The 24,275-nt window shown below is 34.3% G+C and overlaps 3 protein-coding genes and 1 long non-coding RNA gene across 4 annotated transcripts; 2 read left to right on the top strand and 2 right to left on the bottom strand.

The window, feature by feature from the left end:
* The first annotated feature begins 668 nt into the window (after positions 1-668).
* On the top strand, positions 669-10,755 carry LOC113079545 (hippocampus abundant transcript 1 protein-like). The gene is made up of 12 exons (XM_026251782.1): positions 669-958; positions 2,613-2,708; positions 2,869-2,931; positions 3,010-3,137; positions 4,458-4,572; positions 4,664-4,882; positions 6,281-6,394; positions 6,526-6,597; positions 6,681-6,793; positions 6,908-7,005; positions 7,085-7,239; positions 8,435-10,755. Exons 1-12 carry the CDS (start codon positions 881-883, stop codon positions 8,639-8,641), a joined length of 1,458 nt encoding a protein of 485 aa, XP_026107567.1. The 5' UTR covers positions 669-880; the 3' UTR covers positions 8,642-10,755.
* LOC113079546 (uncharacterized) lies at positions 2,621-4,614 on the bottom strand. Its single transcript, XR_003281726.1, has 3 exons — positions 4,503-4,614; positions 3,090-3,159; positions 2,621-2,697 (listed from the first exon to the last, which is right to left on the bottom strand). It is a non-coding gene; the product is annotated as an uncharacterized LOC113079546 (long non-coding RNA).
* Positions 10,756-11,514: 759 nt separating the features above from the next.
* On the bottom strand, positions 11,515-20,875 carry LOC113079550 (spindle assembly abnormal protein 6 homolog). Its single transcript, XM_026251787.1, has 17 exons — positions 20,665-20,875; positions 20,423-20,483; positions 20,241-20,320; positions 20,043-20,147; positions 19,788-19,959; positions 19,608-19,685; positions 19,402-19,521; positions 15,270-15,461; positions 14,998-15,192; positions 14,779-14,868; positions 14,523-14,702; positions 14,377-14,458; positions 13,739-13,857; positions 13,448-13,594; positions 12,090-12,172; positions 11,915-12,009; positions 11,515-11,833 (listed from the first exon to the last, which is right to left on the bottom strand). Exons 1-17 carry the CDS (start codon positions 20,727-20,729, stop codon positions 11,760-11,762), a joined length of 1,938 nt encoding a protein of 645 aa, XP_026107572.1. The 5' UTR covers positions 20,730-20,875; the 3' UTR covers positions 11,515-11,759.
* A 203-nt stretch (positions 20,876-21,078) lies between these two features.
* LOC113079551 (U6 snRNA-associated Sm-like protein LSm7) lies at positions 21,079-22,566 on the top strand. The gene is made up of 4 exons (XM_026251788.1): positions 21,079-21,116; positions 21,377-21,467; positions 21,578-21,649; positions 21,895-22,566. Exons 1-4 carry the CDS (start codon positions 21,111-21,113, stop codon positions 22,035-22,037), a joined length of 312 nt encoding a protein of 103 aa, XP_026107573.1. The 5' UTR covers positions 21,079-21,110; the 3' UTR covers positions 22,038-22,566.
* The last annotated feature ends 1,709 nt before the right edge of the window (positions 22,567-24,275 follow it).

Raw genomic sequence — 24,275 nt, 5'->3', positions numbered from 1 at the left:
ATTTAATGACACTGATGTCTGTCAAAAATAACCTGCACAATACAAAGCAGAACGTTTGAGAAGCAGGGGTCCAGGGAGTACATGCGAATGTTTTGACTAAAGCAGAAAATGGTAGTCTGAGTGGATTCAACATGTTTTCTTTAAGAGACCATAACATACGTAATACATAATGCATGTGAGTAGACATTTAGTCTTGACTTGATGAAATTGACATTTTTTAGAAAATGTAATTTTATCACATCCTTTTCAATTTTGTGTTGTATAAAATGTTGTATAATTTCTCAATAAAAGGTGATACATAAAAAAATGAATTTTTTTACCCCTTTGCAGACTTTGAGCTACACACACACACACACACACACACAACTTATAGCAATAATAGTAGTATAATTATAATAATAGTATCGTTATTTTTATTATTATCATAGAGTAATTTCTGTGAACTTCACAGAAAATAAAAGATACATAAATATAGATAAATAAAATCAAGTTAAAATGGTATAGGAAAAAGTAAAGTTAACATGGGAATTCTTAAATAATAAATACAAACTATAATACACTTTACTTTTTAAGAAATACTGGAAGAAGCAAGAAAGTATTTTAATTGCTCTTAACTCGTGTTTTGACCACGTGTGCGCACTGTGTGTGGGCGTGGTCAGGCGGAATCGAATGATGCCGACGTCATGACGCACACCACGCGTCTCTCTTCTCGAAAATGGCTGCTGTGTACATGATGCGAACCTGAATGGACGGAAAACAGCCCAAAATATCTCAAAATCCCCCTTCTTCCCTCCTCTGCGTCCCACTCAGCATCCACACACATGCGTCTGCGCGTAATCGAAGTCGATTTTAACCCAGTGTGAAGAACTAGGATGATAATATGACCCAGAAAAAGAAGAAGCGAGTGAATCGCAGTTTGTTACTGGCGAAGAAAATCATCATCAAGGACGGAGGAGCGGTGAGTGTCTGCTGGACTCAAACACTTGCTAACACCTCACACAGCAAGCTTTAACTCTTAAATAGACCGATACAGAAGTATTGTGTTAATATCTGAAGTACAAAGTGCTTTGATGAGTACTGACATTCAAGGCTGTAAACATCAGCATTTACTTCCTGTAACGAGCAATAAATCACATCTGTAACGTTACATAAACCTGAAAAATATGAGTGGTTTTATTAATGCACAAGTTGTTTGACGACACATTAGACAGATTTAAAGCTTTTATTACTCATGGCTGTACATATAATACATTCTCCTTGTTTAGTTTTTTTTTATAGGGATAAACTTTTAATAGTTATATACTTTACTGTTCTGGTGACGTTCAAACAAAACAGTATAAACATTTAACAAAACATTTATTAGTATTGCAAGAACCATATCTTTACATTTTTTATTTTTATGGTAGTAAACCAGTAATGTGATTGTATTTGTAGTTTTACTAATTTAGTTCTCTGCTTTTGTCCTTTTTAAAGGTTTTTATGTAAATGTAGTCATTTTAGTATTATATTTCAGTTAGTCCTCAATGCAACATTATTATTATTTCTTTTTTAAGTTTTAGTAATTATGAGCTTTAGCTATGTTTAGATTTCTGTTTAGCTTGATTTATTTCACTTTAAGTTTCAGTAATTTTTGTACTTCACCGTATTTCAGTTAATTTCCAAGGCATTATTTGTAATTTTCTCATGTGCTTTTGTCGTATTTCTCATGTTTATATCGATAGATAGATAGATAGATAGATGGATAGATGGATGGATAGATATATAGATCTATATATAGATATTTATATACATCTATATCTATTTAATTTATATCTATCTTTCTCTCTCTCTCTCTCTCTCTCTATATATATATATATATAGCTTTAATTTATTTTTATTTCTCTTTAGTTTTTAGTGCTTTTAGTACTTCAGCTTATTTTACTGCAGTTGAATTTTGGTTTAAGTTTTTCATTTAATATTTATTTATTATTGTACATTTTTTAAATCTCTATTTCGATTACTGAAGCGATTTTTAATAGTTTCTATTAAAAATAACAATTCTGCCTCAAAACAGTTATTTCCTTACACATAAACCATTGATAAAAATAAATATCCTAAAGGTCACTAATTTGTCTAAAATGTCTAAAGCTTAAATAATAAGCTCCTCGCATCTGTAATGGTCCGTCCCGTTGAGTTGAGGATCATTTGCGCACTCGCACATCACCAGAAACGACCGAAGCAGACACGTTATCAAATGTCCCGCTCGCCGGCTGTCAGTTGTTCTTGTTTTTATTAAAACTGTAGGTTGTAACAGGTCTGAATTTGAACCTAGTTCCTCTTTGGATGTGTTTTATCTCGTCTGTGGCTCAAAATAAGCCAGAATCCGCAGCGGTCAGCACTCAAAAAACAGGTGCACGATATGGTCACGAAAACCTCTAGTTCTCTATTTTGATAGATTAGGTCCTGGGGGCTGTTTCATAAAACAAGTTTACCAATCAATCCAGGATTACTTCAGTTAGTCAGACTTGTTTTGAATCACATCAGTTGACAGTAAGTCAGACTAACTTAGATAAACCTGACTTACTTGGTAAACCTGTGGTTTGTTTCTTCACTTCTGGTTCTTCTCTCTCCAGCCTCAAGGCTTCGGTTCCCCCAGCGTTTATCATGCCGTCATCGTCATCTTTCTGGAGTTCTTCGCTTGGGGTTTGCTGACTGCACCTGTTTTAAGAGTAAGTTGTGTTAAATCGAGATATTATTTTCATATCAGGTAAAGTTTATTTCATGTTAGGGGTGTTAGAAACCCATTGTATGCCTCTGTGATATGATCAGGAAGGAAAGTCTTGCATGGGCATCATAACCGATATTGTTTTGTGTCTCGTGTGTATGCAGGCTCTTCATGATACGTTCCCGAAACACACGTTTCTCATGAACGGCTTGGTTCAGGGGGTCAAGGTATCATCTGTAGTATCATGCTCTTTAGGTCCTGATAATCCAGTTCAGGATTCATTAACGCCGTGTTCTTGTTCGCAGGGTCTGCTGTCGTTTTTAAGCGCTCCTCTGATTGGTGCTCTGTCGGACGTTTGGGGAAGGAAGTCGTTTCTTTTACTCACCGTCTTCTTCACATGTGCACCAATTCCTTTACTGAAGATCAGCCCGTGGTATGTTGTGTTTCTGTTTTTTCTTTTTGGAACAAAATGAAAGGAAATGTAGATTTAGTTTTCTGAAATTTTAATTTATGAGTCTGAAATTTAAATTGAAAATACATTTTTATTTAGTGTACCTTTTATTTTATTTTTTAATGTAGTGTTTATGAGATTTGGATGTATGACTGTATTTATCATGAAATGCATCTTTTGAATGTCCTTTAAAAATGGTTAATTTAGTATTATTTATATACTATTATAATGTTTATTTGTAACATTTTGTCATTTTTGGGGATTTTTAAAAAATATATAAATGTAGGTTGATTGTATTTTAATGAACTTCATATATTTATTATATATTTTTGTCTATTTTATTTTTGCTTTTATTAAATTTGTTTTATGATTTAATATTAATTTAATATTTAATGTGCCTTTTTTATTAATCTAAAATTTTCAAGATTTATGTTTTGTTTTTATCTTAATTTAAAAATAAGCCAATGAGAGGTACACAAGTTATGAGTTTTTAAAAATATATATTATTTTCTGTGTCCATTATATATATTTTTTTATATTTTGAATTAGTTTACATTTTTCTGCATTTACAGTTTAAAATATTAAAAGTTGAGTTGCATAGTTTAAATGTATTTTTAAGTTATTTAAATAATAGTATTTAATTTAATAGTAACTTAATATTTAATTCATAATATTAATTCATCTTATTATTATTTTTTAATGTATTTGTTTTTTAATAAAAAAAAGCAAATTAGATGTTCACAAACTAGTGTTGTTTTTGGCGACCTGTTTTAATTTTAGTTTTAGTCTAGTCTTGGTGTGAAGCGGTTATTTTAGTTTTTATTAGTTTGTCACGTTCATACTCTTTTTAGTCTAGTCTAGTTTCAGTCGACTAAAAGTCTGAGCATCTTAGTCTTATTTTAGTCAGAATTATCCATGACTATTTTCGTCTAGTTTTAGTCGATGAAAACTGATGACATGTACTCTAGTTTTACTCAATGAAAATTAATAAGTCAATATAATAATACAAGTACCTAGTAGTATAGACAAAACCTAAATGTTCTTTTAGCCAAACCCATTTCAAACAAGGATATCTTATTATATTTTATTTAAAATATTGCACAAAGTTGATATATATTTTTTTTCATATTATTTTCTAGTGTCTTGTGTCAAAATTATAAATAAATACATTTAAACCAAAAAAATATTGATTCTAATATTAATTAGAAGCTGATACAGATAATCTCAAATAGCCCAGATATCGGTCTCACCGATATATCGGTTTGTTTCTGTTTTGTAATACACATGCATGTTGTGTTTCAGGTGGTACTTTGCCGTGTTCTCTGTATCTGGAGTGTTTGCCGTTACCTTCTCCGTTGTATTCGCTTATGTGGCCGACATCACCCAGGAGCATGAGCGCAGTATGGCGTACGGCATGGTACGTATGACCCATCAACACGCCATCATCATCATCATCTCTCCTTTTGCTGCTTTGTTTTGTATTAATGTCTGTGTTCTTCCTCCAAAAGGTCTCAGCCACGTTTGGGGCGAGTCTGGTGATCAGCCCGGCCATCGGCGCGTATCTGAGTCAGATGTACGGAGACAATCTGGTCGTAGTTCTAGCTTCGGCCATCGCTATGCTGGACATCTGCTTTATCCTGGTGGCCGTGCCCGAATCGCTGCCGGAAAAGATGAGGCCGGCATCCTGGGGCGCCCCAATCTCATGGGAACAAGCAGACCCCTTCGCTGTAAGTAGATTTGACCTTTTTGTGCTCGTTTAAAATGAATAATCTACTGAATTATCCGTTTTATTAAATCAGCTGCGTGAGTGTTGGCTGGAAATGTGCATTTTAAAACAGAGGACGCCATTCAACATTTAGCTCGTATCCTGTGTGGTTTTCTGTAGAGAAGTGTTTTTACGCCCATTTCCCCTCGAAAGCATGAGTGTCAACATAAAGGAGTTTTCTGGACGCATGTCATATAAAGGTGTTTTCACACGTGGTTCGTTCTGAAGAGTTCCCACTTCAGTTTCTCACGAGATTATTCTTGATTTTGATTGGTTAATATAGTCCTGCCAAGCTTAGAAGTCACATTTTAAAGTTCTCATGTGGGCTCAAAGCACATAAACGAATGAATAGCAAAAGATCTCTGATAGAGTTAATACAAGCATGTGTACGTGCTGTACCTTTTAGGGTTTTTATTATGATTTTTTTTCCCTATCTTCTAATAACATATGCATATTACTTTAATGTTTAAGTTTGCAAGGATATCTGAATGTATTTATCATGAAATGTTTATTTTTTTTATATTATATATATACTGTTAATAATAAATTATATTCTAATTTAATTATAATTATTATAATTGTAGTAATTTTTATGTGCTGCTTTTGTACATTTTCTGTGTAAATTTCTATTCTGCTATATTATAACTTTAGTTGTTAAATTTTTTATTAATTTATATACCTAAAATGTTAATTAACAGCGTAGTAGTCAAGTTTATTAATTATTTTTATATTAATTTTATGAGGTAATAATTTATTTTTCATCTCAAACTGCATTAGTACAGCACATTGTGAGCAATATTTGTATTGTGTGTGTGTATATAGTAAAATTCTAACCAATGCTATTTTTTATATTATTATAATATTTTTTTGACCAATGAACTAATAAATGACTGATATTAAAATGGTAGCAATTTGTAAATAAACCTAAAACACTCAAAACCAAAACCAGTATTTTTAAATGCATTGCTTTTGAAATGAAATTATTAAGATTAATTTGAAATGCTGAATGTGTTCGATAAGTACAGTTATGTTGCACAATTAAATATCCACCAACTAAATTACATTTAAACAGCGGTTTTCTCTACAGTTGGATGGGTCAAGACTCAATTGTTCTGCTCAGCTAATTTCTCATAGAGCCATTGATATGAGTAAATAGTAAAATTGCTGAGGATTTATATAAAAGTTTAATATCTGAAAGAACTGTTTGGTGCCAATTTGTAAACTACTCATGAATCAAGTCAGAATGAAGTCCGAATGAAGTCGTTAAACAGAACAGATGAATGTAAATTGTTCATCGAGCTGTTCTTAAATCAAGAAGAGTGTTGCGTTGATTGAGACGGCCGTTTGTTTCTCTCTGCAGTCTTTGAGGAAAGTGGGTCAGGACTCGACGGTTCTGCTCATCTGTATAACAGTGTTCCTGTCCTATCTGCCTGAGGCCGGACAAACCTCCAGCTTCTTCCTCTATCTGCAACAGGTACGACAGGAGAGAGATTTCAGTTATCTCCGTGGTTAACCTTTAACTCGCTCTTTAATTAATTGTGTTTACTGGGTCAAGTCTGGTTTATCGAAATCCTCTCAGTTTTATTGTTTGATCCTCTTATGCAGATAATGGGATTTTCACCTGAAAGTGTCGCTGCTTTCATCGCTGTCCTAGGATTGCTGTCTATTATTGCACAAGTCAGTATTTTCCCGTTAAATACCTACTAATCATTAGTTTTTAATGTGAGTTATGTTAAATGTGGCTCTTTCCCCATCTACAGACCGTAGTATTAAGTTTTCTAATGCGTTCCATCGGGAACAAGAACACAATTTTGCTGGGACTGGGATTTCAGATTCTGCAGCTCGCCTGGTACGGGTTTGGATCGGAGCCTTGGTAAGACCGAAAGCCTAGGTTTTCATTTCTAAAATGGATCAAAATAAAGAGAATAATGTAACTGTAGCTTTAAGAATAATGTTACAACTTTTGTCCAACGCATGGTGTCTCCAGGATGATGTGGGCAGCTGGAGCTGTTGCCGGCATGTCTAGTATGACGTTCCCTGCTATTAGCTCCTTGATTTCCCGCACAGCCGATCCGGATCAACAAGGTGGGTTTTCCTGAGTTATACGATGTTACAGATTCAGGGTTGTTCTTTGAGGCTGACTGTAAAGCTCTTGTTTCTGTAGGTGTGGGTCAGGGTATGGTTACGGGAATCCGTGGGCTGTGTAGCGGTTTGGGTCCGGCTCTCTATGGTTTCATCTTCTACATCTTTCATGTCGAGTTGGACAAAGTTCCAGAGAAAGAACCGGATGTAACGCATCACCAAGATCACCACCAACAGGTGAGTCACCGCACATTGTTGAATTGAACTGAACCATGCTGATTGCTGTTTACTGACAATTTAGGTTTATTTTAATGGATAAATATGTTTTTAATAATAGACACTAAAGTTTTGTAAAAATGTCGAAGGCCGATGCTAATAAACCAGGGGTCTCCAACCCTTATAAGACAGTAGCTCACCAGGAGCAGAATTGGAGACCCCTGTACTAAACGCTGTGAAGTGTGAAATCTTTGCAAAGATTTTTTATGACATTTTGCATAATTTAATTGAAAAAAAAACTCAACCTCAAGTTTTAAAGGGTTAGTTCACACAAAAAATTAAAATTAGGCTGCCTTTTGCTCACCCCTGAGGCATCCTAGGTGTATATGGATGGGCACTTTTTATTTAACTTCTTTTGGACTGAAGCAGTGCAACACCCGCTGATAGCAGTGATAGAACTTGAAAGATCAAAGACAATTTTTTTATATAACTCCGACTGGATTTGTCTGAAAGATGAAAGTCATTTACACCTTTGTGTATATGACTTTTGTTGTTAATTGTTTGTAGAACTATTCGTAAGAATGTGTAGATGATGAAATTTTGAAAAGTTGTTCATAGAATTTTTTAAAAGTCAAGTAGAATACAACTATTTGCAAGAATTCAAACAGAATTAGTTTTTTTGGTTATTGTTCATAAATCTATTCGTAATAATCTGAGCAGAGCCAATTTGTGTAAACTTTGTAAAATTGCAGAATTTGTAAATTGCTTGTAGAACAATTCTTAAGAAATCAAAGCTGTCTAATTTGAACAAATTTGTATTCATACTACTCAAAAAAAAATTCTAAATTGTTTCAGAATTTGTTTTCTGAAAAAAACATAAATTAATACCTGAAGGAATTTTTTGATACCAATTTTTAAATTGCTTGTAAAACAATTCCAGGCAGAATCGATTAAAATCATTCTTAAAAATACATGCTAGAATTCAAACAGAGCTAAAATTCTTAGAATTTTAGTTATCCAAGCAATTCAAATCTCAGTCTAGCCTCTCTATGTAAAAATGAATTAATTATCATAGTAACAGAGTTTATAGAGATGCATTCTAAAAAGTAATTGCGCGTAGTTTAGTTTAGAAAATTTGTATCTAAATAGGCCTTCACTGTAGACTGTAGTTTTTGGAAAGTTTTTTACTATTGTGTTTATCGTGTTCCCCTTACAGAATGCAATAATCCCGGGACCGCCGTTCCTCTTCGGTGCATGTTCTGTGCTGCTGGCGCTCCTGGTGGCACTTTTCATTCCTGAACACCCCCATATGGGCGCTCGTGCGGGTAGCTGGAAGAAGCACACGTCACCCCACGGCCACTCGCACAGTCCCCACCCACCTGGAGAGGTCAAAGAGCCCCTCCTACAGGACACTAACGTGTGATCGGGAGTTTCGATGTGGCTGAATTGGCCACTCCCCCTATTCCCCATTGAGGAACGAACTGCGCATGGAGGCTGTTGTCATTTATTGAAACATAAAGCTATATCGGAGACACGGTCAGTCTTGCACCTAGAGCTCTACCTTTCTGCAGAGTTTCGTTTAAATACACCTGAGTTTGATAATTAAGGTTTATGGAAATTACAGACAGGAAAGAAAGTCTCCATGATTAAGACATGCTGAATCATCAATAGAGCACCACTTTTTAAAGAAATGTTTATAGAAGAACATATATTTAATGATGGTTCTGTCCAAAGGCAATTTTTATTTTGTTGTTGTTGCCAATTTTCTTTCCTTTTTTGTTGCTCAGTTTTGACTGTGTAGATCTTCATTACCATAGTTCACTCAGGGACATTATCCTGGTCAGCAATGTTTCAGAACACAGTGTGTTCCCATTATCAGAAGGGCAGAGCAATGACATAAATAACAAAATCCATTCATGAAACGCAAGCAGATTGAATTTGTGGGAATTACTCGTGAAACTTTTCGTAAAAAATTTACGTTGAACAAACTTGTGTAACTTGTTCGTAAAACCATTTGAGTCGAAAAATGGTGTAAATCATTCCTTAAAACTTTTTGCTAGAATTCGTGGAGAAGTCATTTGTTCGTAAGAATATCAGCTAAAAGCATTTGTGTGAAGTGTTCGTAAAATTGCTTTCAAATATTTAGAGTGGAACGAATGTAAGTAAATCATTCACAAAACTGTTTACTAGATTAAGTAAAACAGATTTGAGTAGCTCATTCGTAAAACCAATTATAAGAATTTGAGTCAAAACATTGTGTAAATCTTTCCCTAAAACTACTTTCAAGAGTTTTCCTAGAACAAAGTTATGCAAGTAATTCGCAAAACTCTGTAATTGTGTTTGGGTTAATCGTTCATAAAATTACTTGAGGTTTTGAGTGGAACGAATTTGCACAACTCATTCGTAAATCCATTCATCATAATTTGAGATTTAAAAAATGGTTTGTTTCCTACATCTATTTGCGTGAATTTGTTCAAAATTAATTTGGAGAATTGCTTCGTAAAACCATATGTAAGAATTCATGCTAAACAAATTTATGCAAATTGTTGGTAAAACCATTTACGAGACCAGAATTTTTAAGTAGAAATAGTTAAAGTATAAGAGTTTAAGCAGAGCGATTTTCGTAAATCATTCATAAAACTTTTGGTGAAAATCTTAAAATTTGTAGTTCCTGAGGCCTGGTGACCGTACTAAATAAAATGGTTTTGAAATAAATGTGCTGCGTTCGTGAGAACACAAGTTTGTTAGGGAACATAAGATAATTTTAGGGATTTCTAATGCTTTGACATGAATGGCCTTAACTGACAGTTCGGTTTCAGACTTCGACGTCACAATGGAAAGATTGATGCACAGCTTCAAAGTGTCTTTTCATTTCTGCTCATGTTTAAGCTGAAGCCTGTTTTCTTTATACCACTTAGAATCACTGGTGCCTTTTCCCAGCTTAAATTGTTTTGTCGATGTAAACTGGTGAATTTAAGTGACGCACGAGACTCGAGATCTGAGCAGTGTCAGACTTACGCAACTGAACAGTCTTACGTAAAATAACGGTAGAGCTGACTGTAGATCAGTAGTGAAACTAAAATGCGTGATGCGTTTTTTGTTTGTCTGGATTCGCTTTCGGCCTTATTTATAAAACAAAAATATTAACACTTACGCAAAACATTTTGCAAATGCCAACTGACAGAAGTCCTTTGATAAACAGGTGAAATTTGCCAGTGGCCTTTCTATATTTTTTGTTTTCATACAGACAGATGAATGGCTCATTTTAAGTTTTGACCAAATATATGGATATTTTATGGACGCAAGACAGGCGAGTTAATCTGTAATATTAGTTGTGTGCTTTGGATATTTATGAGATGATTTCCTGTAAGATATTTCCTTCATCTCAGAATACAGTGTGAGGTTTTTTTTACGTTCTGTGGTTTTGTTGTGTCGTCTTTATCAATTTTAAACATGGTGTATTTTTTTTTCCAAACAATGTAAATATGTCAAAGTATCTAAACATGCATTTCAATAAAATTTAAATATTTTGATGTATGTATGATCATGTTGGTTGTATTTATACTTTTAGCTACACAGTAAATAAGACAATTTTTCAAACTGCATTAGATTTTATTTACGGTTGTCCTAAAATTGAGCTACTGGTGAACAAGCAGCCAAACTGCAATCCATGATAAACAGATTACAAAGTTTACTATACTATAGTAAACCATAAATACAAAAATATAAATGTACACAGAATTAATTATTTACAGTTTTACACAGCAAACCACACACTGCCATTCATATCAGTCAAGAACTTGAATCCTTCTATTAGCCTTAAAATCATCAATTACATCAATAGCAGTATTTGAGAATATGAAAAGGCAGCTCTCTGAGAGATTAGGAAAAGTTCATTCAATCATTCAGAGACAGTTCATGTATGGCACAATCAAGTTTAGGACATTGAAAAGACAAAGGGACCACAGACTTAAATCTTAGCACCATTATTAGTAAAAAAGTTAGTCCCATGCTCATGCCAAAGTCTCAAACATTAAATGAAACTCTTTTTACTATAGAAACCAGTTAAACCACAGAATAAAGATAAAAAATTCTTGTGATTCAGATTTTAAATTTCACAATTATGTTGTTTGCTTCCACTATGGAATTTAAAGTAAAAATGTAACCAACTTTAAGCTCAGTTTTTACATTACAATTTAAATTCCACAATCTGGACTTCCCAGAATTGCAAGTGAAAAGAGTGAAAACAAAACATTGGACGATTAAGACCTTATTTTCACAATTCTAAAAAAGAAAAGAAAAATTCTTAAAACATGCAATTTTCAAAACTCACAATTCTTCCCTTTTCCCGCCCTTTTTTTCATTCTGTAGCAATAACTGACTTCCATAGTAAACACATTAAAAAATGGGTTTAAAAATAAATGTTTTAATAAATTATTGAAGACATTTTAAACAAACAAGAATGCAATGAATTCCCATCTTAGAGGTGGCTTTCACACACAGCGTAGTGATAAAGAGAAGTACATCTAAACTGCTGCTCGTCATCCTGGGAAATACGCAGAAGTTGTGGACGCTGTTTGCTTTGCTCCAGCCGTGTTCAAAGGCTTAGGAACTTCTGTAGGTAGAGATATTAAATACTTAATAAAAAGGTCTAGTAATTAGGAATAAATGGGGAAAAACAGTGTTTGTGTTTTGCCTCGGTTTAGATGGATGCTGGGTAGAAGGCCGCGGAGAGGAATGCTGTCATCTCGTCTCTCAAAGTACTTGGAGTCCAGACCAATAGGTTCTCCGCTGTTGAGATCAGAGATATGATCACACCGAAGGCTTTATTACAGAGAACAGGAAGTAAATGGATTGAAAGAGGAACTCACTTCTCTTTATTGGAGGGCTGTGAGAGTGAAGAGGGACTCACGTCTGCTGCTGAAGGTTTGGCACTCATAGGGTTAAACTGGACCTAAAAGAATCCAGAGAATTTAACTGTGTTTTGTCGGACACATTCAGAAGAAGTGATTGGCTTTGCTCACACCGACAGCTAATCTGATTGTTAGCCCCATCAGAGTTCAGGTTTTGGTAGCAATATGTGTAATTTATTAATTTTTATTTTTCATATTTTCACAAAATGATGGTGGAAAATGTTATAATTGTATGTTTGGAAAAATTTTTGGGAAACTTTTTTTTTTTTTTTTTACAATTCACAAAATTATGGTAAACATTTTTGGGAAATATGTTTTTTTTTTTTGATAAAAATGCTATAGAAAGTAAAAAAAAGTATATATATTATTTTACAAAAATCTGATAAAAATAAATTTTATAAAAAATATTTTTGGAAAATTATTTGGGGGGGAATTGGATATTTTCACAAAATTACGGTGAACACGTTATAAATTAGTTATTTAAAAAAATAATAATATAGAAATTACATTTTGTTGAAAATGTTATAACTACTTTTGGAAAATATGTGTAGGGGATATTTTCACAAAAATATTTAAAAAAAATAAGGGTAAATATTTACTATTTTCACAAAACTATGTTGAAAGATTTTATAAAAACAATATTTTTATAAAACTAATATTTTTCTATTTTCAAAACATTATATATATATATATATATATATATATATATATATATATATAAATAATACAATAAAAAATTATGTGTTTATAAAATTTAGAAAATACATTTTTTATATTTCCATCAAATAAAATAAAAAAAGTTTTGGGAAATTTTGGATTTTTTTTTTATTTTAATTAGTTTCAGAAAATGAGTTTCAAATATACATTTTCACAAACATACACTTAAAAATATATATATTTTTTTAATTCAGTATTTTCTCGAGTATACTTTTGGGGCGCTACATGTTTTAAACACCAGAGCCAGACGCAATAATTGACAGGTGCAGCCAAAACGCTAGTTTTCCATCTGCTCCTGCCACAATCCACTGTCTATAATACAATGGTTAATTGTTAAGAAAAAATTATAACAGCAACCGCAGTAAATAACACACTACAAATCAAATCATTCCAAGCATTGGCAGAAGGAAAAAAAATATATATACTACTAATAATAAAAGATTTAGACACATAGTGCTTAAATTTGGACAAACAAATCAGAAAGAATTGTGTTCAGTGTGAGCAGAGAATGTAATAGAGACATGCAAACTAGAGAGAAAAAAAAAACTAATAAAATGTAGGGGAAAAAGAGATGGCATAAGAGAAATGATGAGGCCTGCCTTTGGTCCAGACATCTGATTGTGTGCTGACAGGACAGAGCGAGGTCCTGAGCTCACACAGGAAAGAGGAAGAGGATATTTGGAGTTTATCGTAGAGGTGATGGGGTAACCCTGTCCCAAAGACGAGGGGAAACATTTGCTATCAAGCTAGAGAAGACAAGAACACCTACATCACTTCAAAAGACAGGTCCAATCAAACTCATAGTTTCTGCTTGATTTCCTTCTACATCTACAGACAACACACTGCTTGACGGATTTCATGCTAGACTTTGAGTGATAGCGATTGATTACCATACTGTAGGGAACACTTCCTGTTCTCAGACCGGCAGCAGGAGTCTCGAACACTCCTAAAGTTTCCTGCTTCTGAGAGAACTGGTTCTCATTCAGCTGCTTGTTCAGCCAAGTGATCACTGGAGAATACCATATCACAATTAAAAAGATGATTTGAATGGGATTTTTATATATAAAAATGTCAAATATAAATAAATACAAAATCCAGAAATAACAGTTAAAAAATAAAACAAATAAAAAGCTAAAACACAGACATAAATTATGTTCATTATGTCAAGTACAGAGATGGAAAAATTTGTACCAAAAAAAAAAAAGAAAACCAAAAAGTACATACATAAATGTTATTAAAAATGGATAAATAAATAGAATAATAAATAAAATTATAAACTTAAAGCTACAAAATACACATATAATGGTAATTATATAAAAATCATAAATTAATAAAAAGTAAAAAAAATGGAATGTTTATCGAAAAATAAACATCACCATCAAGAATCTTAATAAAACAATTACAGAAATAAAAGGAACAAACACCCTATAAAAAAAAAAGAAAAACAATTAAGTAATATAAAGATTTAAAAAAGTTAAATAAACAGTAAATAAATAAACAGCATATGCGAATAAATGAAAGTCCTCACCGTTCTCATTGGTTCTTAACACTTCCCTGCTCTCGTCCAGTTTCTGAACGGTCGCGTCTAACTGTTCTTTTAATTTGGTTACCTAAAGCAAAAGAAGATGTTGATGCAGAGATAAAAAGAACTACTGATCAAGCAGGCATTAGTACCTCTTCCTCTTTCTGTCGGAGCCGTTGTTGGGCGTCCTGCAGCTCTCTCTGCTCCCGCTGCAGTTTCTCCGTGGTTTCCTGCAGGATCTTCTCCTGAGACACCGTCACCGTGTTCTTCAGCTTGATCTTCCCCACCAGCGCCTTCAGATCCCCCTGGAGCTTCTTGATGATGCCGTTCGCCTGAGTAATTCTGTCTGTGAGACGAGTTCAACTGGACTTCAAATCGAGATCATTTTCTTTTCAAGTCAATGCAAACCTTGATGAGCTCCTCCGACAGGGATTTCACCGTGGCCTCCAGCTTGCTGATCTGAACTTGCTTACTTTCAGCATTTCCTTCCACAGAGTTCTAGCAAAGAAACAAAAATAATACACAAAAGAAATGAAATGCCATCCATTTGATGCCAAACTTTCAGTTTTAATGACTATAAAAAAGAAAGATATTTGATGTGTGCACAGTGCTGATGAGCACGGTCACCTTCTGCTGCTGTGTGGCCTCCAGCACCTCTCTGGTTCGCAGCACCAGCTGCTCTTTATCTTTCATCTCCTGCTCTAAGACGGCCACTCGTGTCTGGAGCTGGTTGAGCAGACGCTCCTTCTCGTGGCACTCGGTGTCCAGGGTGCTGTTCTCTCTCCTCAACGACAGAACCTGCTGCTTGGACCTCTGACACTCCTGGACAGAGATGCAAAGATAAAACTTCAGATTTCCTTCTGATTTCCAGACCACATCCTTCTGGATCAATCTCGCACCTCTTCCAGGCTGGCCAGTTTGGCTTGGAGATCTCGAATGGTGGAGTCGCTCTTGTATTTCTTGTCGATGAGCTCTCTGTTGGCCGTGTCTAGCTCAGAGACTTTGGTTTGGAGCTGCTGGGTGCTTCTGTGATGAGACGACTCCAGTTCCTGTCGCAGCTGTTCGTTCTGCTGCTGCAGACGGGCTTGTGTCTGTTAAAAACAATTCAAACAAATCAAAAAACAAATCAGGGCAGCAACATCGTTAAATTGTGAAGGGTTAAATTTGAAATAAATACATTTAAAAGCTCTTCTAACACACACACACACAGACACACACACACACACACACACAAATACATACATATTATACACACACACACACAAATACATACATATTATATAGACACACACACACACACACACACAAATACATACATATTATACACACACACACACTAATACATACATATTATACACACACACAGACACACAGACACACACACACACACACACACATATACATATTATACACACACACACACACACACACACACACACACACATACATACATATTATATAGACACACAGACACACAGACACACACACATACATATTATACACACACACACACAAATACATACATATTATACACACACACACAAATACATACATATTATATAGACACACAGACACACACTCACACACACATACATATTATATACACACACACACACAAATACATACATATTATACACACACACACACATACATATTATATACACACACACACACACACACACACAAATACATACATATTATACACACACACACACAAATACATACATATTATATAGACACACAGACACACACACACACACATACATATTATATACACACACACACACAAATACATACATATTATACACACACACACACACACACACACACACACACACACACAAATACATACATATTATACACACACACACACACAAATACATACATATTATATAGACACACAGACACACACAAATACATACATACAGTCTTGTTCAAAATAATAGCAGTACAATGTGACTAACCAGAATAATCAAGGTTTTTAGTATATTTTTTATTGCTACGTGGCAAACAAGTTACCAGTAGGTTCAGTAGATTGTCAGAAAACAAACAAGACCCAGCATTCATGATATGCACGCTCTTAAGGCTGTGCAATTGGGCAATTAGTTGAATTAGTTGAAAGGGGTGTGTTCAAAAAAATAGCAGTGTCTACCTTTGACTGTACAAACTCAAAACTATTTTGTACAAACATTTTTTTTTTCTGGGATTTAGCAATCCTGTGAATCACTAAACTAATATTTAGTTGTATGACCACAGTTTTTTAAAACTGCTTGACATCTGTGTGGCATGGAGTCAACCAACTTGTGGCACCTCTCAGCTGTTATTCCACTCCATGATTCTTTAACAACATTCCACAATTCATTCACATTTCTTGGTTTTGCTTCAGAAACAGCATTTTTGATATCACCCCACAAGTTCTCAATTGGATTAAGGTCTGGAGATTGGGCTGGCCACTCCATAACATTAATTTTGTTGGTTTGGAACCAAGACTTTGCCCGTTTACTAGTGTGTTTTGGGTCATTGTCTTGTTGAAACAACCATTTCAAGGGCATGTCCTCTTCAGCATAGGGCAACATGACCTCTTCAAGTATTTTAACATATGCAAACTGATCCATGATCCCTGGTATGCGATAAATAGGCCCAACACCATAGTAGGAGAAACATGCCCATATCATGATGCTTGCACCTCCATGCTTCACTGTCTTCACTGTGTACTGTGGCTTGAATTCAGAGTTTGGGGGTCGTCTCACAAACTGCCTGTGGCCCTTGGACCCAAAAAGAACAATTTTACTCTCATCAGTCCACAAAATGTTCCTCCATTTCTCTTTAGGCCAGTTGATGTGTTCTTTGGCAAATTGTAACCTCTTCTGCACATGCCTTTTTTTTAACAGAGGGACTTTGCGGGGGATTCTTGAAAATAGATTAGCTTCACACAGACGTCTTCTAACTGTCACAGTACTTACAGGTAACTCCAGACTGTCTTTGATCATCCTGGAGGTGATCATTGGCTGAGCCTTTGCCATTCTGGTTATTCTTCTATCCATTTTGATGGTTGTCTTCCATTTTCTTCCACGTCTCTCTGGTTTTGCTCTCCATTTTAAGGCATTGGAGATCATTTTAGCTGAACAGCCTATCATTTTTTGCACCTCTTTGTAGGTTTTCCCCTCTCTAATCAACTTTTTAATCAAAGTACGCTGTTCTTCTGAACAATGTCTTGAACGACCCATTTTCCTCAGCTTTCAAATGCATGTTCAACAAGTGTTGGCTTCATCCTTAAATAGGGGCCACCTGATTCACACCTGTTTCTTCACAAAATTGATGACCTCAGTGATTGAATGCCACACTGCTATTTTTTTGAACACACCCCTTTCAACTAATTCAACTAATTGCCCAATTGCACAGCCTTAAGAGCGTGCATATCATGAATGCTGGGTCTCATTTGTTTTCTGAGAATCTACTGAACCTACTGGTAACTTGTTTGCCACGTAGCAATAAAAAAATATACGAAAAACCTTGATTATTCTGGTTAGTCACATTGTACTGCTATTATTTTGAACAAGACTGTATTATACACACATACACACAAATACATACATATTATATAGACACACAGACACACACACACACAGACACACACACACACACACACATATACATATTATACACACACACACACACACACAAATACATACATATTATACAGACACACAGACACACACACATACATATTATACACACACACACACAAATACATACATATTATACACACACACACAAATACATACATATTATATAGACACACAGACACACACACACACACACACATATTATACACACACACAAATACATACATATTATATAGACACACAGACACACAAACACACACACATACATATTATACACACACACACACAAATACATACATATTATACACACACACACACAAATACATACATATTATATAGACACACAGACACACACACACACATACATATTATACACACACACAAATACATACATATTATATAGACACACAGACACACAAACACACACACACATACATATTATATACACACACACACACACACACAAATACATACATATTATACACACACACAAATACATACATATTATATAGACACACAGACACACACACACACATACATATTACACACACACACACACAAATACATACATATTATACACACACACACAAATACATACATATTATATAGACACACAGACACACACACACACACACACACACACATACATATTATACACACACACAAATACATACATATTATATAGACACACAGACACACAAACACACACACACATACATATTATATACACACACACACACACACAAATACATACATATTATACACACACACAAATACATACATATTATATAGACACACACACACACACACTCACACACAAATACATACATATTATACACACACACACACACAAAATACCAACAAATAAGTGTATAAAATAAAATCTTAAATATATGCTTTGCTAAAAAACTAAATATAAAACATAAACTGAAACTAACAAAATATAAATATAGATGAAAACAAACAAAAAAGGTACATAAATCAAGAAATACAAATAAAATAGATAAATTAAAATAGAAATAGCAATTAGAATAAATAGCAAACAGAAATAAAATTAGAAACAAAGACTATTAAAATAAAAATACCTAAAGATAAAAAAACGAAATATAAACAAGAGAGAAAAAAAAACAATAATAAATAATAAAATACATTAAGAAATAAAATAAACTTAAAAGACAAAAGTATTTAAATCTCAAATTCCAATAAAAATATTAAAAAAGACAACAACAAAAAAACTAATGCTACAACAAAACTTAACTAAAACACAAGATAATAAAATAAATACAAAATAATAAACAATAAACAAACGAAAATACATAAAGGTAAAAAATAAATGCAACCAATAAATATGGACGATTGATTGCTATAATGATTTCAACACTGAAATGCCTGTGGATGTGGTTACCTCAAGAGCTTTTTCACGCTCAGCTGAGAGATCCTGCATGTGTCTGCTGGACAGAGAGGTCGTTTGTGACGTCCATTCAGATCGCAGTTTGTCCAGCTCTCGACTCTTCTCAGACAGCGTCTGGAAGACAAATAAAATAAAAAGTGTGTAATAATAATAATAATAATCATCAGTTACTTCAGAGAGGAATCTTGAATGTGTCTTACTTGCTGTGCGTAATTTAGCTGTCTCGTCAGATCTTCCTCAGTCTTTCTCAACTTCTGTTCCAACTGCTGTTTCTCCTCCTACAACAAAAAGACGCATTACAGATTCACTCATTAAAAACACACAGGATAACGACATATATATGTATTCTATGTGTAGTCCAAGCCCAGGATGAGTTTGACCTTCACGGTGGACAGACAGATGGCCAGATACTTCTTAATATCCGTATCAGATCCCGGCAGCAGTTTCAGAGAGAGATGCGTGAGGTGTTTAAAAGCGTTGGTCTCTACAATGTTGAGGTTTGAAGGACTGTGATCGAACGCTGATGAAGCCGACGTGAGCTGCAGGAGAAACCTGAACACAGATAGAAACGGCTCAAACAACCAAGACACATTAATAGGAAACATCGAAGCGATAATATCCCGATAAACTCAAACCGTGGGTTTTCTTTGTCCTGTTCAGAGATGCACTGCTCGAGCAAGTCGATAAATTTTTGTGGGAATGATGTGAAGTCTATCAAAAGCCCTTGTTGTACCTTTAAACTGTGAAGGAAAGCGAATATTGATTATTACATTGAAAACTGCACACTCAAGTTAAATATGGACCGATATTAGATAAAAAAGAGATCACAATACCTCTGAAAATCTTCCTCTGATATGACAAGGTTGTATAAAAAGTAGAGATCGGTATCATCTGTCAACCGTACAACCAAATCCTGGTTAAAAAAATAATAATAAAGTCAGAATACCAAAAAAAAAAGAAAAGAAAAAAAAAAACATTATTTAAATAACGTTACATAACTAATTATGTTTCTCACCTTTCTGTGGATAGGATTTGATGATAGCTGCAGTTCAATACTGATACGAATGAACGAACGTCTGTGAGTAAAAAAAAAAAACATTATAAATAATCACATTTAGATACTTAAGAACCTCCAAAAACACGATGTTATAAAAATACAAAACAATTAACGTTAACGACTTATCAAAGCCAAACAACACACATTTAGGTCATGTTTACGTTTAAAACACATAACGTTACATAAACAACTACTTTTACCTCTCATCGGTGTCTCTATTCTTCACAAACACCTGTAACCTCTTGTTAAAAAGTAATTCCGTCATTTCGAGTTCATTTAACAACCCCCAAATCGATATTAATCATAAAAACCAGGGTTTATTCGTGTTTTTACGGCTGGTGGATGAATCATTTGCTGGTTTGTTTTTTCGCGCTTCTCTCCCGCTGCGTTTGTCACCCGGATGTACCGCGCGGCTCGACCTAATCACGCATATCAACTTATCTCAGCATGTTTATGTTTTTAACAATATTAGAAAATAAACACAAAACATACAGATTGGTGCTAATCTATATCGGTGGGTGTTTAGAGATGATAAAATTAAACACGTTTTCTGTGTAGGTTCACCAGCGCGTGTTGTGATTGGTCGAGAGGCAGGCGTCAAACGTCAGCGCAGAGTGGGCGGGGCGTATCGTACCGGAGTTTGAACATGGCGGTGAGTAGAGAGAAACGTTTTCTCGCCGTTCACTTTATAATAAACGCTTCTGTGGACGCGTGGCGCTTACAAACAAACATGAATATAAACACACACATGTCTTGTGAATCCTAAAGTTTAATTTTACACATTAGAGCAAGCTGGTTATTGTAAATGCGGTGTATTGTGTTGTGTATTCTTGCGCTAAGCTACATGGTGTGATGTTTATTATTATACAGGCCTGTAATATATATTATATAATCCGTGGTCTTGATTTTTAGGACAAAGACAAGAAAAAGAAGGAGAGTATTTTTGATTTGTCGAAGTACATCGACAAACATATCAGAGTAAAGTTCCAAGGAGGTCGTGAAGGTGAGACGGTTGCTTTATGAGATAAATTAAGGGTTTAAATCATATAATGACTTTATGTTATGTTTAATTAAGGTAGGTTGAATTTAACATTCATTGTTTCCTATTTTCAGCAAGTGGGGTCTTAAAAGGCTTCGACCCGCTGTTGAATCTCGTGTTGGATGGCACCATTGAATACATGCGAGGTAAAAAAACTCCAGACTGATTCTGAAATAAATAATAAAAAATATATTTATTTTGACCTTCATTTTAATAATTTATTTCATTTTAATTTTTAGTTGTTTTTTAATTAATTTAAATCGTTTATATTTTTATTCTATTCAAATGGTTGAAGTTTTAATATTTTTTTTAATTTATATAATTTATTTATTATTATTATTTTTTTTTTTAAATCAGTATGAAAGATTCCTGATTACATCTTTTTACACAGATCCTGATGATCAGTACAAGCTGACTGAAGACACCAGACAGCTCGGTCTGGTTGTATGTCGAGGGACGTCCGTGGTGCTGATCTGTCCACAGGATGGGATGGAGGCCATTCCGAACCCTTTCATTCAACAGCAGGATGGATAACATCCTGCCTTTTTTTCTTGTTAGTAAATAGATGGTTTTTGTTAGGTCTGAAATCATGAAAAATACATTTTGTATTTAGACTCAGGATGTATGTTTTTGGTTGGTTTTGTTTCTGTGGTTTATGAAACTCACTTATTTTATTGTAAGGCATGTTTTCTGTTAATGAAAATGGGTGCGTGATGTTGCCCTAGTCCTTTCAGCGTTGTTTTATCAATTTAGACAATTTCTAAACATATGGGACGTAACCATTTCTAAATTAAGCAAAAACCGAGATTATGCCTGTACCTCAAAGGTGGATCCCGATGGATTACCTTCTCAGAAGGCTTTTGTAGACACACAAACAGTCGAACGTTCAGCACGCTTTCAGTGAACATCTTTGTGTAATCTGAATGGAAGCTGTATTTTGAAAGTCTTCGGCTCGGAGACACCTTGAGAAAACATTTGTGTTTGCCTTTGTGGTGTTGTCTCCTCTGTTTTACACTCGCAAAACTTATTCCTAAGATTAAAGACTCAGTTATGGACCCTTCCCTATTTGGGAGAATGTTTTTCTTACCTTTGTCAAGAACATGCACACACTTTATTACACTTGCTTCCTAGTGGATTCTCTGCAGTGAATGGGTGCCGTAAGGCTGCACAATTAATCCAATTTCTAATCTTAGAAATCTTTTCCCATTATTTAAGTTTAAATTTTAGTGTAACATTATAATACCTTTCATATTTGTACTTTTTTTATAATTTAAAGAAGAAACCAATTCTGTGTATAGTTGACATTTGAGGCTTAATACTGTAGAAAAGCACTAAGAGTTTCTCAGTTGAGAGTGTTTTCAGTTTGTTTATTTTCAGAAAAATATATGGCATGCAGTTGCATCCAACAATGCTTCAAACATCATTTAATGTAAATTGTTCAAACTGCTGACCAAACATCACAATAATCTCCAAGTCTAACATCTTGTAAAGTGAAAGAACAAATCCATCATTAACATCCACAAACATTTATTTGTTTCGGACTGTTTTTGCTTGTAAAATGGGATCAATCATCCATGCATATTTCTCACCTGATTCAGATGAGATTCAATATTATGGATAAAGAACTAGTATCTTGTCCAGAAGCCGTGTTTTTTTAGTTAAAATGTTTTAATAATGATAGATTTATTTCTTACAAACTAGTAAGAAATTTACTTCACAATATATATTAACTGATGAGTTATGGAGTTATGGATTATTGTGATATTGATCTGACGGCACCCATTCACTGACTCTGATCCACTGGTGAGCAAGTGACATTTCTCCATATCTCATAAAGAAACAAACCCATCTACGTCTTGGATGGCCTGAGGGTGAGTACATTTTCAGCAAGTTTTCTATTTTGAGTAAACCGTTTACTAAAACTATAACGGAAGAGCTGCTCTCACATACACTCAAATCATGTTTTTCTATAACCTTCACTTAAAAGCTTGGAAACGAGGGTTTTTCCACCGAGAGCTTTTTTGATGGATATCAGATAGAGATTAGCCATTCATGCTTCTTAGCACAGCCACAAAGCCCTGCTTATAACCTTTCAGGATTGACTTTAGGTGGGAAACAGCATGTACATCAATATACTAGTGAGATCCAGTATAGTTTCCACTGATATTTAATGCAATACGTGTGTGGTAATTGAGATTTGTTGGTCCCTCCATTTGTGATGGCAGTTTTCTAGCAGTTATGAATGAAAGGCTCAGTGTGTCTTGCCTCGCAGGTGCTCTTTTGAACAGCAGGACTTTCCAGATTTTATCAGTGCGCACTGGCACCCAAGTCTGGGCTTTATTGGGTAACACAGTTATAGTGGTTCAGGGTCTGTTAACTGATGGTTAACTTTAGAGGGGTCTGTAAGAGGAGCTGCGGTCTGAAGCCACGCCAACTCTTAATACTATTCCAGGTCAGCAGAAGTCTGAGGCGCGGTGGGCTAGTGGGGCTAGTTGCATTCATCTATTTCATTTTGCACAGTAGATTAAACATATGAAGTAAAAAAAAAAAAAGAAAAGAGAGGGAATAATAAAAAGTTATATATAAATAAAAACATTTGCCAAACAGATTTATCAGATAAAATAGTCTACATTCTACAGGCATGAAACATGGGAAAACATCAGTGTATAATAAAATAAGTGTAAATAAAAATTAAATATATATATAAAAAAAAAATTATATAATAATATAATTTTTTGATATATTTAATTTTTATTTAAACTTATTTTATTA

This window comes from Carassius auratus, unplaced genomic scaffold (assembly GCF_003368295.1).
Source record: "Carassius auratus strain Wakin unplaced genomic scaffold, ASM336829v1 scaf_tig00028507, whole genome shotgun sequence".
NCBI classification, from domain to species: Eukaryota; Metazoa; Chordata; class Actinopteri; order Cypriniformes; family Cyprinidae; genus Carassius; species Carassius auratus.
The sequence above is the reverse complement of the archived record's forward strand: the minus strand, read 5'-3'. Positions and strand labels throughout refer to the sequence as shown.